The sequence below is a fragment of the Pteropus medius genome, unplaced genomic scaffold (genome assembly GCF_902729225.1).
Source record: "Pteropus medius unplaced genomic scaffold, Ma_sr-lr_union100, whole genome shotgun sequence".
NCBI classification, from domain to species: domain Eukaryota; kingdom Metazoa; phylum Chordata; class Mammalia; order Chiroptera; family Pteropodidae; genus Pteropus; species Pteropus medius.
The window spans coordinates 3,367,790-3,384,358 of record NW_024353905.1 but is presented as its reverse complement, the minus strand read 5'-3'; the positions used below and the strand labels follow the sequence as shown (position 1 = coordinate 3,384,358).

Sequence of the window (16,569 nt, the reverse complement as noted above, 5' to 3'; positions counted from 1 at the left end):
TTCTCCCATCCTCCACCCATACTCCTTTTACCTTTTATGTTTAGGAAGCACTTAGCTGACAATTCCTACCTGAATGTTTGGTACATTGTGCTACTCTCAGGGAATACTCGTCATCAGTTGATCCCCTAAGTCTGTGTTTTTTGTTTTGTTCTTACTCCACTGCAGTTCTAATAGGACTGGGAAAAGCTCTGAAAAATTTGTGGTTGTATGTGTGTAGAAAGGGGGAGAGGGGAGAGAGAAGGAGAGGAGGAAAAAACCTGGTTAAATAAGGGGACGTAAAATGAGAGGAAGCCATTAATCCCTCATCTCCTTGCACCCTCACAGGCCCTCACTTCTGAGCTGGCCAATGCCCGTGATGAGTCCAAGAAGACTGCCAATGACATGATCCATGCTGAGAACATGCGACTGGGCCGAGACAAATACAAGACCCTGCGCCAGATCCGGCAGGGCAATACCAAGCAGCGCATTGATGAGTTTGAGTCCATGTAATGGGCACCCAGCCTCTAGGGACCCCTCTTCCCTTCTTCCTTGCCCCTGTACTCCTGTATTCTTGCCTAACTTACACTGTGCTAGAGCCACTAACTAGAGCAGCCCCTGGAGTCATGCCAAGTGTTCAATGTAGCCATGGGACCAAACCTAACCCCTCAGCCCTCACTCACTTCTCTGGGCAGAGAAATGGCTCACTTTGGTGCCAATGGGACCGTCTTCCCTCTCTGTCCCATTCAATCTAGTTTGCTAGAAGAGACCACTTCCCCAGCTCAGACACACTTCTCACTCGATTAGAGAAACATCCCCACATTTACTGTTGTTCTGCAGAAGTCAAGTATAGAGTAGGTTGAAAACCAGCCCCCACCACTGCCTTACTCTCAGGGTCCTGTGATTTGAAGAACTAGAGCATCACAGGGTTTAAGGAAGAAGGCAGGGCCCTGGCTATATGCTCTAAGATGTCAACCGACCTAGGATTAGGCCTCCCAGTGCCCATTCCTTCTAGAGTTATTTAGGCTTTGTAATGATTGGAGGCTGAAAAGATGTTCAATTATTCTCTCTACCTCCCAGATTGGGCCTGTTATAAACTCAGTCCCAATAAGCCTTGTCCCTGACTTCAGGGACTTAGTTTCTCCCCAAGTTGAGATGGGGGAGACAGTGCCTTCAAGAGGCTTCACTAACATCCTAGAAGGCTATTCACCCTTCTATTCAGGCAAGACTGGGTATAAGATCCTTCCCTCAATGCTTTATGGGAACCTAGACCTGTTTCAAGTGAGCTCTATGGGCAGAAGTCTCCCTTATTATTCTGGGTTCCTCCTCCCTTCTTGGGATTTACCCCTCCCCATTACAATCCCCAAATCCCCTCCTGTTGTAACAGTAGAGATTGTCACCCAGAAACTCAGCCCTATCTAAGACTCTTGCCAAAGGGAGGAAATGTTCACACCTGGCTTCAGTATTTTCCCTGCCAGGGGTCCTAGGCCACTTTTCTCATCAGAGCCACTTGAAACACAGCTCCAGCTTCAAGGCCATCCATGCCTTGGTGTGGTGAGCCCTGGAGCTTGATGTCAATTGGCTGAAGTAGTGAATAGATAGAAGCTGAGTGTGGTGAGAGAAGCCCATGACCTGGATCCCACAGTTTACTTGACTCCCTCGTGTACCTAATAATCCCTTCCCATTGCCCCCATCCAAGGTGGTGACTGGGCCCTGCCTCTGTTTGACAAACCTCTAACCCAGGTCTTGTCACCAGCTGTGCTGTCCCTTGGAGCTGTAAATCAGAGAACTGTTGGAGGCTCTGGCCTGGTCTCTTCTACAGCCCCACCCTTGCTGTCAACCCAGGAGCAGCCTCTTCCTCCTCTGTTGCATGTGTGTGCTTTTTTTTTCTTTTTACCAGTATTATATATTCTAGTGGCATCTAACTCAATATTGATTTCCGCATTTCCTGCTAATGCACCCTTAGAACATATTAGTCTTGGAGCAGAATCATTTTGACCTCATTCCCTTACCACCCCCACACCTGGGAAGTATATACTATATGATAAGAGAATATTTTGCCAGAACATTAATGTAAGAAGCTTTCAGTGTTAGTGATGTCACCTGTCACTATAGGTCATACAATCCATTCTTAAAGTACTTGGTATTTGGTTTTATTCCTTTATTACCTTCTCCCCAGAGTTCAGTCCCTAGGGGGCTATACTGTCCCTGCAGTACCCCTAGCCCAGAGACCATGGCTTCTATCCCCCTCTCCTCTCCTTTACCCGCCTCCTGACCTTGGGGAGTTTTATGTGCATTGCTGTGAATTACATTGATATTCTTGGTGATATTCCCTATATTGGCTAAATTCAAACCTGGAATTGTGGGGCAATCTAGCTCCCTTAAGAGCAGTAACCCACCCCCAGGAGGCTGGGGAGAAAAGTTAGATTTTGTATTCATTTTTTTTGTGTGTGTTTTTTGGGTTTTTAAAATTTGTGGGGTTTTTTTTGTTTGTTTTGTTTTTGTTTTTGTTTTTGTTTTTGGAGGGGTTTATGCTCAACCCATGTTCTATTTCAGTACCAATAAAATTTAGGAAGACTTCACTGCGATTTGATCTTTCTTTGAGGTATGCATGGATGGCTGTAAGATACTTCACTGTAATTTTCACCCTATACACCACCTTCCCATTCCTGGTCTTGCTTCATCCTCACTTTATAGAGAAGGGAATGAACTCAAAAAAGTAGAATAACTGCCCAAGGCACAGGAATGTTTGATTTAATAGCCTATGCCCCTTTCCATGGCTCCAGGCCAACTTTTCTACTGTTGGCAGGCTCTGTATTAACCATGTGATGCTCCTGGGCTTGAATGGCATTGGGGCCTTGGGGATACTTGTGAGTAGTGGTTTCTGTCTCTGGACTCCTGTGGTGGTCATGCGCTATTCTGCCTACTTTTCAGGAAGACCTCCAGGCTTGTCCACCTCCTATTACACTCATTTATTGCCATGCTAATGAAGATCAGATAAATTACCTTAATCGCTGTTGCAAAGGTGGTGGAGAAAAAAACTGTAAAGAGAGGGCGGAGAGTTTATACACATATAAAAGCTGCAGGGCAGTATTTATGGTTATAAAACATGTCAATTTTGAAGCCTAGATATGGTTATCTCAATTTTACAAATGAGGAAACTGAGATTTAGATAAGCCTTCCAGTCTGTTTTGAACCTGGCACACTCTCCCACCAGCTCCTTTCTTGGTGAGCAAATACTTGCAAAGAAAAGTAAGTTACATATTCTGTGAACTTTAAATTCTTACAACAACCCTTTGAGGCAGTGGCTCCCCAGCTTGTCTGCACATTACAATCTTAAAGATTCCAAAGCCCAGATCACATCCTCAGATCAAATTATAATCTCTAGTAGTGGGACACAGACTTCAGTACAGTATTTGATGATTACAATGTGCAGACAAATTTGGGATCCATTATTCTGAAGACATACGATTTTATCTCATTTTACAGATGGAGATACTGAGGCCCATAAGATGAATTAATTTGTCCAAGGTCACAGATATTAGAAATAGTAGAACCAGGACATGAATACAGGCAATCTAGTTCATGAGCCTATGCTCTTAAACTATAGTATACTTTCTCCCTGTTCCCACCAGGGCATGGGGAGGACAGGCAGGTACTGGGAAGAGGATATACTTGTCCAGCTTCAATTCTAAGGTAGCAAATAGAATTCTAGGGCTCTAGGACATTAATGTAGGAAAAGGGCTTAGAAATTTCTGCCAATGATAGTCTCAACTGTTGTTGCCTAGGGGAATGAAGGAGCTCTAGGTCGCCTCCAACCTCAACCAGAGGATGTCTTCTTTTGTATGCTTTGTATATTAGGCTGTGTATGTGTAATTAATTTTTTTAAAGGGGAAGATAGGTGGACTTTCTGCTTCCAGGAACATGGTGTAGATAATGGCTCCTCAACGATGTCCATGTTCTAATTCATGGAACCTATGAATATATTACTTTGTGTTAAAAGGAACCTGGGGATATGATTAAATTAAGGATTTTAAGATAGATGATACTGCATTATGCAGGTGAATCCAATGTAATCATGAGGGTCCTTAAAAGATGGAAGAAGATCAGAGTCAGAGTTGAATGTGCTATGCTGGTAGCTTTGAAGATGGAGGAAGAGGTCACAAGCCAAGGATTTCAGGTGGCCATTATAAACTAGGAAAGGCAAAGAAACAGAATCTACAGAAGGAACACAGCACTTTCAACACTTTTGTTTAAGACCCAATGAAACCCATTTTGTACCTCTATCTGACTTCTAGAATTGTAAGGTAATACATCTGTGTTATTTTAAGCCACAATTAACATTGTTATCAACTCAAAATTCTCCATTTTTGAAATGACAATGTTGCAGATATGGAGAACATATCAGGTTACCAGCAGTTAAGGAAAGGGGTGGGGTGTGAGTAGTACAGTTATAAGAGAGCAACATGTGGGATCCTTGCTTTGATTCTATATCTTGACTATATCAAAATCAGTATCTTGGTTGTGATATTGTAGTATAGTTCACAAGATGTTACCATTGGGGGAAACTGAGTAAAGGGTACATGAGATTTCTTTGTATTATTTCTTATAAGTTCATGTGTATCTACAGTGATCTCAATATTTAAAAAAATAAGAAAGGGGGTATTCTCCTGGATGTATACCAAAGATATAGTAATACTATTGGGAATAGCTCCAATCCAGAAACCACTGAAATATCCATCAACTAGAAAATGGTTAAAACTACAGTATATTTATAGAATGGTATATTGCTCAGCAATAGAAATAAACTAACCACGGATGCATACCACAATGATACAGATGAATCTCATAGGCATTATATTGTACCAAAAAAAGGCAGATACAAAAGAGAATATATTGTATAATTCCAGATATATAAAGTTCTAAAGCAGGCATGGTTGTCTGAAGCTGGGATGGGAGGAATTGACTGGAAAGGGCCACAAGAAAACCTGGGGTCATAGAAATATTCTTGGTTTGAGGGATGGTTACAGGGTATAAACATGGAAATTTATTAAGTTGTATGTAAATTACAACTCAATTAAAAAGGGGAAGAAAGGGTGGCTTCCTCGCTGCAAAAGTTTGAAAATACCTAGAACAATGGTTCTCAAATTTTAGTGTATATCTGAATCACTTTGCGGTCTTCTTAAACAGATTATTGGTCTCCACTTCCATAGTCTCTGATTCAGTAGGCCTGAAGTGGAGCCTGAGAATTTGTATTTCTAACAAATTCCCAGTAGGTGGGGATGGTGATGCTGCTGTTCCAGAGACCACACTTGGAAAGCCACTGCTTTAGAGTCTAAAGTAGACCAATACTTTCCTGGTACAGATAGAGTCTTAGAGAGAGAAAGGATTTGTGTTTGTCTAAAGTCATACAAGCAGTTGGACATATGGACCTAGAACTTCCTTCCTGGTTCTTCCATGAGCCCTCGAGGCCTTGGTCAGGTGTTCTCTGCCGTTCAAGAGTAGTGCTTCATTGCCTCCTTTCTTATATTAATTATGAGGCTTGGGCAAGAAGGGCCCAGAGAGATTCCTGGATCCAATCCTTTCTCCCAGTTTCATAGAGTGAGAAACCAAGACCCAAGAATCAAAGGCACTTGTCTATAGTCACAGTGGCAGGACTGGGCCTTGGAACTATTTCCTGCCTCTGCCCCAGACCTGTACAGTCTACCATGGGACATCCTTAGTGTCTCAACTGGTTTGCTTCCAATACTCTTCCTAAAGAAAGCTCCACCCTCACCATTTACATATCTGTGCACAGGTGGTAGTTCTTGACGCTTTTAGTTAAAATCCTAAGGAAACAGACCACATTACTTCTAGATCCTTTTCTAGAGATAAAACAAAGGGCTCCAAGCCTGTTTCTCTCTGAGAACATCCATTTCCTTCTTTAACCTAAAGAACATTCATAGCTCCTCACGATTTGACTTATCTTTCACTATTCATCATCTTCTATCTTCCCCCAGCACTTTACATTCCAAGCATAGTAGACCCCCACCAACCCCTCAACATCTCAGACTTGCTCATACCTACGTGCCTTTGTAATAATTATAATTAACATTTACTAAGCACTTACTCTATGCCAGACACTGCTCAGTATGCTTTACAGTTATTACCTCATGTTATCTTCACAATATCTCTGAGGCAAAAGGAATTACAGATGAGGAAACCAAGAAACAGAGGGGATAAATAACTTGCCTGAGGTCACACAGCTTGGAGTGACAGAAGTGAGATTTGAATGTTTCTTAGCACCTCGAACTCAGAAAGTCTAATAAGCAAATATATTCTTTCTATTCTCACTCCATTCTGCCCATCCTCTTATGTCTCCCTCTCACATTGTGGCACTCATTTTCCCAAAATAAGAACCTAAATATTTTTCCTTGGCAATTTCCTCTCCTCGACCTGTCCTTGTTCCCAATCATCCTGCCTTCTGTTCTGCTTCATAAATAGCTTCTTAATGCCACTATACTTATTCCTCTTCTACTGCTGGGACCATTAACCTGTCCTCCTTACTAGATTGCTAGTCAGTCTACCCTCTGCTGCCAGTCACCTGCTAGAAACCCCTACCCCCTTTTCATCTTCTTTGCTCAGCTTTTCCTACCAGGTTGGTCCCGGTCCTTTTTTCTGTTCTTATTTCTGTCCTCATTCTACTATCAGAATCCTTAACTATCCCACTGTCTGGAATGGTCTTCCTGGAGAACTTCCAATGGCTGGCTCCTCATCATTCAGGTCCCAACTCACAGAGGCTTTTCCTTATCACCCTATCTAAAGTAGTCCCTACCTGTAATAACCAACACTTATGGCTAGATACTGTTCTTAGCATTTTATGTATTAAATCATCCTCACTATACCTCTAGGAGGTAAATACGGTTACTATCCCATATTATACATGAGGAAGGAAACTAAGGCACAGAGAAATTAAGCAACTTTTAAGTTGTACATCTAATAAGTAGCTGAGCCATGATTTGAACCCATTACCTATTTTATTTATCTTGTTTTAATCTTTTTACAACATTTTTTACTAACTAAAATGATCTCATGTATTTCTTAATGATTAGTTTGTTACCTGTCTTGTCCAACTAGAATATGAGCTTCACAAAGGCAGAGACTTTTATTCACAGCTATATCCTCTGACATTGTCTGGCACATAATAGGTACTCAATGTTTGTTTGTTTGTTTTCTCTTTTATTTGTTTATTCTTTTTTAAGTTTTATTTTTCGATTAGAGTTTCAATATATGTTGAATAACTATATAGCTCCTCCCTGGGAATGTGTGGCTTTCCCTACTTGGGATGATCTCCTCTTTTCTTTCTAAATTCTAGAAGGGAGAAAAAATTCTTACCCAACCCTATTAGGTTCCTGGATGGTTCTAAAAATTAAACTGACAGACAGAATAACAGGAGAAAAGCATACCAATTTATTAATTTTTTATATGTACATGGGAGCCTTCACAAGAGAGTGAAGACTCAAAGAAGCGACCAGAAAAAGAAGCTTTTATATCTTTTAGACAAAGAAACAGTAAATTTGTGAAGAACTGACAAGACAAAGGCTAGGGGTAGCAAATGGTGAAGACGTAATCAGGAAGGTGAGGGGTAGTTTAACAATGTTTGTTTATTCAGATTTCTGGGCCCCAAATTCCCCATCTCTAGTTTTAAGAATGCCTTCTTTCCTCCTGGTACATGAAGGGTAACTTTTACTTGGCAGTTTTATGACTTCTTTCAAGGAAGATGGGGAGAAGGGGAGGTCAGAGTGATCTTTCTGCATTTGCCACTTAAAAAATTCCTTCAGTTTAAGGTATCTAATATGCCAAGGTACCATATTTTGGGGCAGCATGTCCTGAACCTCATCAATTCCAACATCTAATCTTCAAGGACCAGCTTCACTCTCACTTTCCCTCAGAAGCCTCCTGCCTGCCATCCCCTCCTCACCCATGTACCATACTGGCTGTTCCTTCACTGACTCTTAGTGACCTTTGTTCATATGTGCATCTGTTTTGTGTCTTCCCAACCTGATTGTACAATTTCTCCAGACAGGGTCCATGCCTTTCCTATTTTGGAATCTTCCACTGCCAGACTAAGCTCAGTACACAGGTGCTACATAAATACTTGCTGTATGAATTAGCAACTCAATTTTATTAAATGCATTACTTGGCTCTTCAGAGCATGAAAAATTAGAGATTCATGCTCTGTAAATGTAAGTGCTCTGGTAACATTTACTATCAAAAGACATTATTATTCTAACCTTTTATTTTCTGTTTCCCAGCCAGTACACCCGTCCATAGCAGAAAGTCTCCTAATCTCAGGATAACATAATATTTCTTCAGCCCTTGGTTTGGATATTGCCAGAGGCATTTTGGAAGTGTCACTTCCACCTACTCTTTTCCCATATTCCTTGACATCTCCAGGGAAACTTGTAGCTTAACCTGAGCACCTAGCCTTGCCTCTCTCCATTAGCTGAAGTTTCTACCTTGCCCGCTTTGTTCCTGGGATATCTTTGATGGGTTTTAGATCTATGTAAATAGAAAAACCTGGCAGAAGAACAGTTGAACTGCCACTTAACTTGCGGTTCTTAGGCAAATGAAAAAATGTTCAGTGCAAGTCTGTATTCCTGAGGAGGAGAGAAGGTAGGGAACTTGTTACCAGTGGCAGAATTTAATCTTTCCCAGATAGAAATAGGCTTGTGATAATTTATCTAAAATTTAGATAGCTCCCTAAAGTTTTCATTTATTCATATGCAGTCAAATTATCATCTGTTCTTTATTTTAATAGAGCTTAACTACTATTCAACATCCTTTGGGTTGAAAATACAATGCCAAATATATTACATATCTATATATTATAAGCCCAACAATAAAATTATACATTGATTTACACAGTTGCCTTTGAAATCAGTTAAGAGGGTAAAGTAGAAGAAATACGCTTTTATACTATCTTCTAGTACATAATTAACTTTACAAGTGCTTTTTGTTTCTATGTGTGGATTCCAATGACTGTCTGGAGTCATTTTCTTTCAGCATGAAGAAATTTTTTAGTATTTCTTTTTTTGAAATAATATATATATTTTTTATTTTTATAGTTAGAATGTAGTTGACATATACTCCACTCAACACAATACTCTCTATATCGATCATAAAATATCTTTTTCCATCTCTTTAATGTCAGTCTATGTGTGTGTTTTAAACTGTGTCTCTTGTAGGTAGCATATGTAAGGGTCCTGTTTTCTCATCCATTCAGCCCACTATTTTTTGGTTGGGGCATTTAATTCTTTTTCAGTTGAAGTAATTGTTGATAGATATTTAGTTATTGCCATTCTTCATTCATTTTTCCTAGCTTCATTGAAGTATAATAGACAATTAGTTGCTCATATTTACACTGTATGATTCAATGAGTGTTTTTTCAATTATAGTTGGCATAAAACAATATATTAGTTTCAGTTGTACAGCATAGTGATTAGAAACTTATATAACTCAGAGTGATGTCAGAAACATGGCGGAATCAGAGATGTCCCCAGATCTCTCCCCTTGAAACGACAATAAGCTGAACATTTAAAACTCAAAAACAAAACAAACAAACAAACAAACAAAAAACACCTGAACTGTACACCAGCACTTCTGAGTGTGAAATCTACACATAAGAGCTACTACAGGTAAGAAAACTGAGTATCGGGCATTGGACTGGGAGAAATAAAGAAGCTGCCTCTCACAGTTGCCAGAGCTGCCTGTAGAGAAGGTGGTGGGGCGTGGGGGAGGCGGGGGAGAAGATGCAGCAAGTTCCCTGAACAGCCCTTCCTGGGAGTGCTGTGAGCTCCATGTGGTTGGTGGCAGTACCCAGTCGTCAGGGCAGACAACAGAGAAATGGGGACGGCAGAAAAGCAGGGACAGCAGAGAAACAACAGTTGACTATCACCAGCCAGGGTTGCAAAATCAAGGCTGAGCCACAGACTTCAACCCCCAACCCAGAGGGCCCCTCCCCCTATGCTCTCCAAGATGGAATGCAGGTGGAGCCCCAGAGGAAACTTAGCAAATACTACTGAAACTGTTGCTAATACTGACAGGAACTGAGATTGAGGGTAGCAAGCATGATTAAACATTTAGAAGGAAAAAAAAAGACATTATTAAGACTTTATATAAAGCAGAGATCCAAGAAGCTTAGGCACCACCTACTAGAAAACAAAAGAAAAACACCTTCTTTGCAACAGGCTATGGACCATTATATAATAAATCTCCTTTCTGGAAAAAAAAATCAGAATATACTTCCATTAATGCCCAGGCAGAGAAATAGTCCATTAAACACAATGAACAATGAAGATGACAAGGCATCTCAGAAATAAAGAGAAAAATCTCCAAAAAATAAACTTACAGACATAGAAATATGTGACTTAAGTGACAGAGAATTCAGGATGGTACTTCTGAATAAACTCAATGAGATACAAAATGAATCATATCAACAATTTTGGGAATTGAAAAAAAAAACAACTAGATGAGCAGAATGAGTTCTTTAGCAGTGAGATTGAAACCCTCAAAAAGAACCGAATAGAAATTCTGGAGATAAAGAACATACTGCAAAACTTGAAAAAATGAAATAGCAAGCTTGGGGAATAAAGTCGACCAAATGGAGGAAAGTATCGATGATATTGAAGACAGAAATCTAGCAATAAATCAGAAGGAAGAAGTGAGAAAGCTAACAATGAAAAAGAATGAAAGAGGAATATAAGAACTAGCCGATAACATTAGAAGAGGAAACATAAGAATACTGATAATTCTTGAAGGGAAGGAAAAGGAGCAGAGATTAGAAAGCATTTTCAGACAAAGAGTTGACGAGAATTTCCCAGATCAAAGAAATGAGCTGGAGTTGAAATTCAGGAAGTCAATAGAACACCCAATTATCTCAACCAAAAAGGCCTTCATCAAGACAAATTGTATTAAAATTGTCGAAAATCAATGACAAAGAGATTTCTCAGGGCAAGCAGGGTAAAAAGATGGTAACATGTAAAGGAAGAACCATTAGATTAATGTCAGACTTCTCAGCACAAACCTTACAAGCCAGAAAGGAGTGGAATCAAATATTAAAACTATTAAATGAAAGGAACTACCAGTCAAGAATAATGTATCCAGCTCAGTTCTCCTTTAGATACAAAGGAGAAATAAAGACCTTTACAGACATACAAAAATTGAGGGAATTCTCCACTACAAGGCCTGCACTACAGGAAATACTGAAAGGGGTCAACTCACCTAAAACAAAATGAAAGAAAAAATACATAATTAGGAGTGAGGTAACTAGCAGGCTGATAGAAGCAGAGGAGTGCAACTCTTACTAGGAATAGGGCATTTAATCTTAAAAATAAGAAGAGATTTGCTATAGCAAGATAGTAATGAATGTTTAGAATACATAGGGATAAATTGAGGCCACAATGACTGAAACGGGGAGGAGTCAAAGATCTAACTTCACAAAGGGGAATGGAGATAAGGCACACACAGAAGAAAAGGAATGACTGTATATATTTGTAATGGTAACCACTCAACAAAGATTCAGAACTGAGTTATATAACAAAACAAAAACAAAAACAAAAACAAACAAGAAAAACCAGAAGGAAAACCCCCAAAAGCCAACCAAATAAAGAAAACATAAACACAAAGACAAGGAAGCAATGGAAACACCGAGCTAACAGAAAGCAAACGATAAAATTGCTATAAGAAGACCTCATATTTCAATAATAACCCTAAATGTAAATGGACTGAACTCACCAGCAAAAAAGCACAGAGTTGCGGATTGGATAAAAAAACAAAACCCAACCATATGCTGCCTCCAAGAGACACATCTCAGTTCCAGAAACAAATATAGACTCAAAGTGAAAGGGTGGAAAATGATATTTCATGTAAATGGCACTCAGAGAAAAGCGGAAGCAGTGATACTAATACCAGACAAAATAGACTGAAAATGAAAAAAGTAAAGAAAGATACTAAGGGACACTTCATTATGATAAATGGAATCATGCACCAAGAAGATATAACGCTTTTAATATCTATACTCCCAATTAGGGTTCCCAAAAATATATAAAGCAATTACTAACAGAACTAAAGGGAGAAACAGCAAAACACTATCATAGTAGGGGACTTAAATACCCCACCGCCAGATATGGACTCATCATCCAAACAGAAAATCAATAAGGAAATAACATCCTTAAATGACACATTAGACCAACTAGACATAATTGACATTGACAGAGCCTTTCATCCCAAAACAGCTGCTTATATATTCTTCTCTAGTGCACATGGAACATTCTCAAGGATTGATCACATACTGGGACACAGAGATAGCCTCGACAAATATAAGAGAGTTGAAATCATACCAACCATATGCTCTGATCATAATACTTTGAAACTAGAGATCAATGTAAAAAAGAAAGCGGAAAGAACCACAAATACATGGAGATTAAACAATATAGTACTGAAGAATAACTGGGTCATAGAAGAAATAAAAAGAGAGGTTAAAAATACATAGAAATGAATGACAATGAGAGTACAACATATCAAAACTTTTGAGACACAGCAAAAGTGGTCATAAGAAAGTTCTTATTATTACAGGCCTACCTCCCAAACCAAGAATGAACCCAAATAAACAACGCAACGCTTCATCTTAAAAAAAAAAAAAAAAAACTAGAAAAGGAAGAACAAATGAAGCCTAAAGTCAGCAGAAGAAAAGAAATAATCAAAATTAGAGCAGAAATAAATGAAAGTAAAAACAATAAAACAATAGAAAAAAATAAATGCAACAAAGAGCTGGTTCTTTGAGAATGTTAATAAAATTGGCAAACCTCTGGCTAGACTCACTAAAGAAAAAAGAGAAAGGACACGAGTAAACAAAATCAGGGACAGGAATGAGAGGAAATTATGACAGACACTGCAGAAATACTAAGGTTCATACAAGAATACTATGAAAAAGTATATAACACCAAATTTAATAACCTAGAAAACTGGACCAGTTCTTAGAAAAGTACAACCTTCCTAGATTGAATCAAGAGGAACTGGAAAATCTAAATAGTCTGATCAGCAGTATGGTAATTGAACCAATCATTAAAAACCTGCCAAAAAGTAAAAGTCCAGGACCAGATGGCTTCATCAGTGAATTCTACCAAACATTCAAAGATTTAATACCTATTCTCAACCTCTTTCAAAAAATTGAAGAGGAGGCAATATTTCCCAACTCATTTTATGAGGGCAATATCACCTTGATACCAAAACCTTTTTTGTATTAAAGTTAATACAAAAAAAGAAAACTACAGACCAATATCTCTCATGAACACAGATGCAAAAATTCTAAATATGATACTAGCGAACAGAATACAGCAACATATTAAAAAGATTATACACCACGATTAAGTGGGCTTTATCCCAGAAGCACAAAGATTGTTCAACACACGCAAATCGATTAATTAAAAAATAATTGAATAATTAAATAACCAAATAATTAATAATTAATTAAAATAATTAAAAATTAAACAATTAATTAAAATTAAAAAATAAGACTTCCATGATCACATCAATAGATGTAGAACAAGCCTTCCACAAGATACAGCACCCATTTTTGATCAAAACAATTAACAAAATCTGTATAGAAGGAAAATATCTTTATATAATACGGGCCATATATGACAAGCACTCAGCCAACATTATACTTAATGGTGAAAAATTAAAAACCTCTAAGATTAGGAATAAGGCAAGGCTGTCCACTGTCACCACCGTTATTCAATATAACATTGGAGGTCCCAGCGAGTGCAATCAGGCAAGAGAAAGATATAAAAGGCATCCAAACAGGAAACAAAGTAGTCAAACTGTCAGTATTTGCAGATGATGTCATTCTCTACATAGAAAACCCTAACGACTCCACAAGAACATTACTAGAAACAATCAGCAAATACAATAAAGTTTCTGGATACAAAATCAATGTTCAAAAATCCATAGTGTTTCTTTACGCTAATAACGAAGCGTCAGAAAAAGAAGTGGAAAAAATAATTCCTTTTGCAATTGAAACAAAAAGAATAAAATACCTAGGAGTAAATCTAACGAAACATGTGAAGGACCTATATAATAAAAACTGTAAGACTATTTTTAAAAAAAATCAAAGAAGATACAAAGAAATGGAAAGATATTCTGTGTTCTTGGATTGGAAGAATTAATATAGTTAAAATCACCTTATTATTTAAAGTATTATACAGATTTAATGCAATCCCCATCAAAATCCCATTGGCATTTTTTTAAAGAAATAGAACAAAAAAAATCATCAGATTTCTATGGAAGCACAAAAGATGCCAAATTGGCAAAGCCATTCTGAGTGAAACAAAACAAAACAAAACAAAACACGAGACTGGAGGCATCACTCTGCCTAACTTCAAATTATACTTGAAAAAACGCGACAGTAATCAAAATGGCATGGTATTGGCAGCAAAACAGACTCACGGACCAGTGGAATAGAACCGAGAGTCTAGATGTTTATATGGGCAAATAATTTTCAACAAAAATCCCTAAAACATACAGTGGGGAAAGAAGAGCCTCTTCAATAAATGGTGCTGGGAAAACTGGAAACCCAGCTGCAAAGGAATGAAACTAGATTGTTGTTTATCACCACACACCAAAATTAAGTCAAAATGGATTAAGGACTTGAATATAAGACTTGAAACAATAAAACGCATAGAAGAAAACATAGGAATTAAACTCAAGGACCTTGGACTTAAAGAGGATTCTACGAATTTGACCTCAAAGGCAAGGGAAGTAAAAGATAAAATATATGAATGAGACTACATCAAACTAAATAGCTTCTGCTCAGCAAAAGAAACTGTCAACAAGGTAAAGAGACAACCATCTGAATAGGAAAATATATTTTCAAGCAACGCCTCCGATAAGGGCCTAACATCCAAAATATACAAAACTACTACAATCAACAATGACAACAACAATAAAAAAACAAACAATCTAATCAAAAGATGGGAAGAGGACCCGAACAGACACTTCTTCCTAGAGGAAATACAAATGGTCAGCAAATATATGAAAAGATGCTCAACATCGCTAGCTATTAGGGAAATGGAAATCAAAACCACGATGAGATACCATCTCACACCTGTTAGAGTAGCTGTAACTAACAGGACAAGTAATAACAAATGTTGGAGAGGATGTGGAGAAAAATGTACCCTCATACACTGCTGATGGGACTGCAAATTGGTACGGCCACTATGGAAAACTGTATGGAGGTTCCTCAAAAATCTAAGAATTGATCTGTCATATGATCCAGCAGTCCCTCTACTGGGTATTTACTCCAAAGACTTGAAAACATGTACCGGAAAAGATATTTGCACACTGATGTTCATTGCAGCATTATTCACGGTGGCCAGGACATAGAAGGAACCGAAGTGTCCTATGATAGATGATTGGCTAAAGAAGCGGTGGTACATATATACAATGGAATATTATTCAGCCATAAGAAGAGATGAAATACTGTTATTTGTGACAACATGGATGAACCTCGAGATAATCATGCTAAGCGAAATAAGCCAGACAGAAAAAGTTGAAAATCACATGATATCACTTATATGTGGGATATAAATTTAAAAGCAACAAATGAACAGGACAAACAAACAGACTCATGGATGTGACGAGAGACTAGTGTTTACCAAAGGGTAGGAGAGAGGGAGAAGGGAGGAGGTAGTTGGAAAAATAAAGTCAAAATAATTTGTTCAATTAAAAATAAATTTAACAAAATCAAAAATAAAATAAAATAAAATAAATTTACTGGTATAATGAAAAAAAATAGGCATCTGCCACTGCCAATTGCCACTGCAGTAGCCTCTGGCCTACTCGGCCTCTGGTGACCAGGCAAACTCACCTCTTCACTCCTTCCTACCTCCAATTGTTTCAGGGTGATTTGGTTATTTCTTTCCCTAGTTGTAGGACTTCTCTTCATCTAGACCTCCTGATGATTCTGATTGCTGTTTGTTCCATGTTTCTATCTCAACTTTGATGTGGTCGCAAGAGGGGACGAAGGAAGCTTCTATCATCCACACCATTTTGCCCAGTTCTTGTTCATTCATTTTTGATACATTTTTTTTCTTGAAGAAATCCCTCCAGTATTTCATTTAATACTGGTTTGGTGGTGATGAACTCCTTTAGCTTTTTCTTGTCTGGGAAGTTCTTTATCTCTCCTTTGATTTTAAACAATAGCTTTGATGGATAGAATAATCTTGGTTTTAATTCTTGCTTTTCAACACTTTTGATATTTTGTGCCAATCCCTTCCAGCAAAGTTTCTGTGGAGAAATCAGCTGAGAGTCTTATGGGAGTGACTTGTATGTAACTAATTCTTTTCTCTCACTGCTTTTAAGTTTCTCTTTGTCTTTAAACTTTAGCATTTTAATTTTCATGTGTCTTGCTGTGGGCCTCTTTGGATTCATCATGTTTGGACTCTCTGTGCTTCCTGGGGTTGTATGTCTATTTCCTTCATAAGGTTAGAAAAAATTTCTATCATTATTTCTTCAAATAGGTTTTCAGTTTCTTGCTCTCTCCTCCGCCTGATA

The 16,569-nt window shown here is 38.3% G+C and overlaps 1 protein-coding gene across 1 annotated transcript in view; it reads left to right on the top strand.

The window, feature by feature from the left end:
* The window catches only part of MSN (moesin), a 14,965-nt gene extending 12,407 nt beyond the window's left edge, over window positions 1–2,558 (top strand). The window contains exon 11 of the mRNA XM_039851455.1: window positions 325–2,558. Within this exon, the coding sequence (XP_039707389.1) occupies window positions 325–489 (165 nt within the window). The 3' untranslated portion in view covers window positions 490–2,558. The remainder of the gene's footprint in view (window positions 1–324) is intronic.
* The last annotated feature ends 14,011 nt before the right edge of the window (window positions 2,559–16,569 follow it).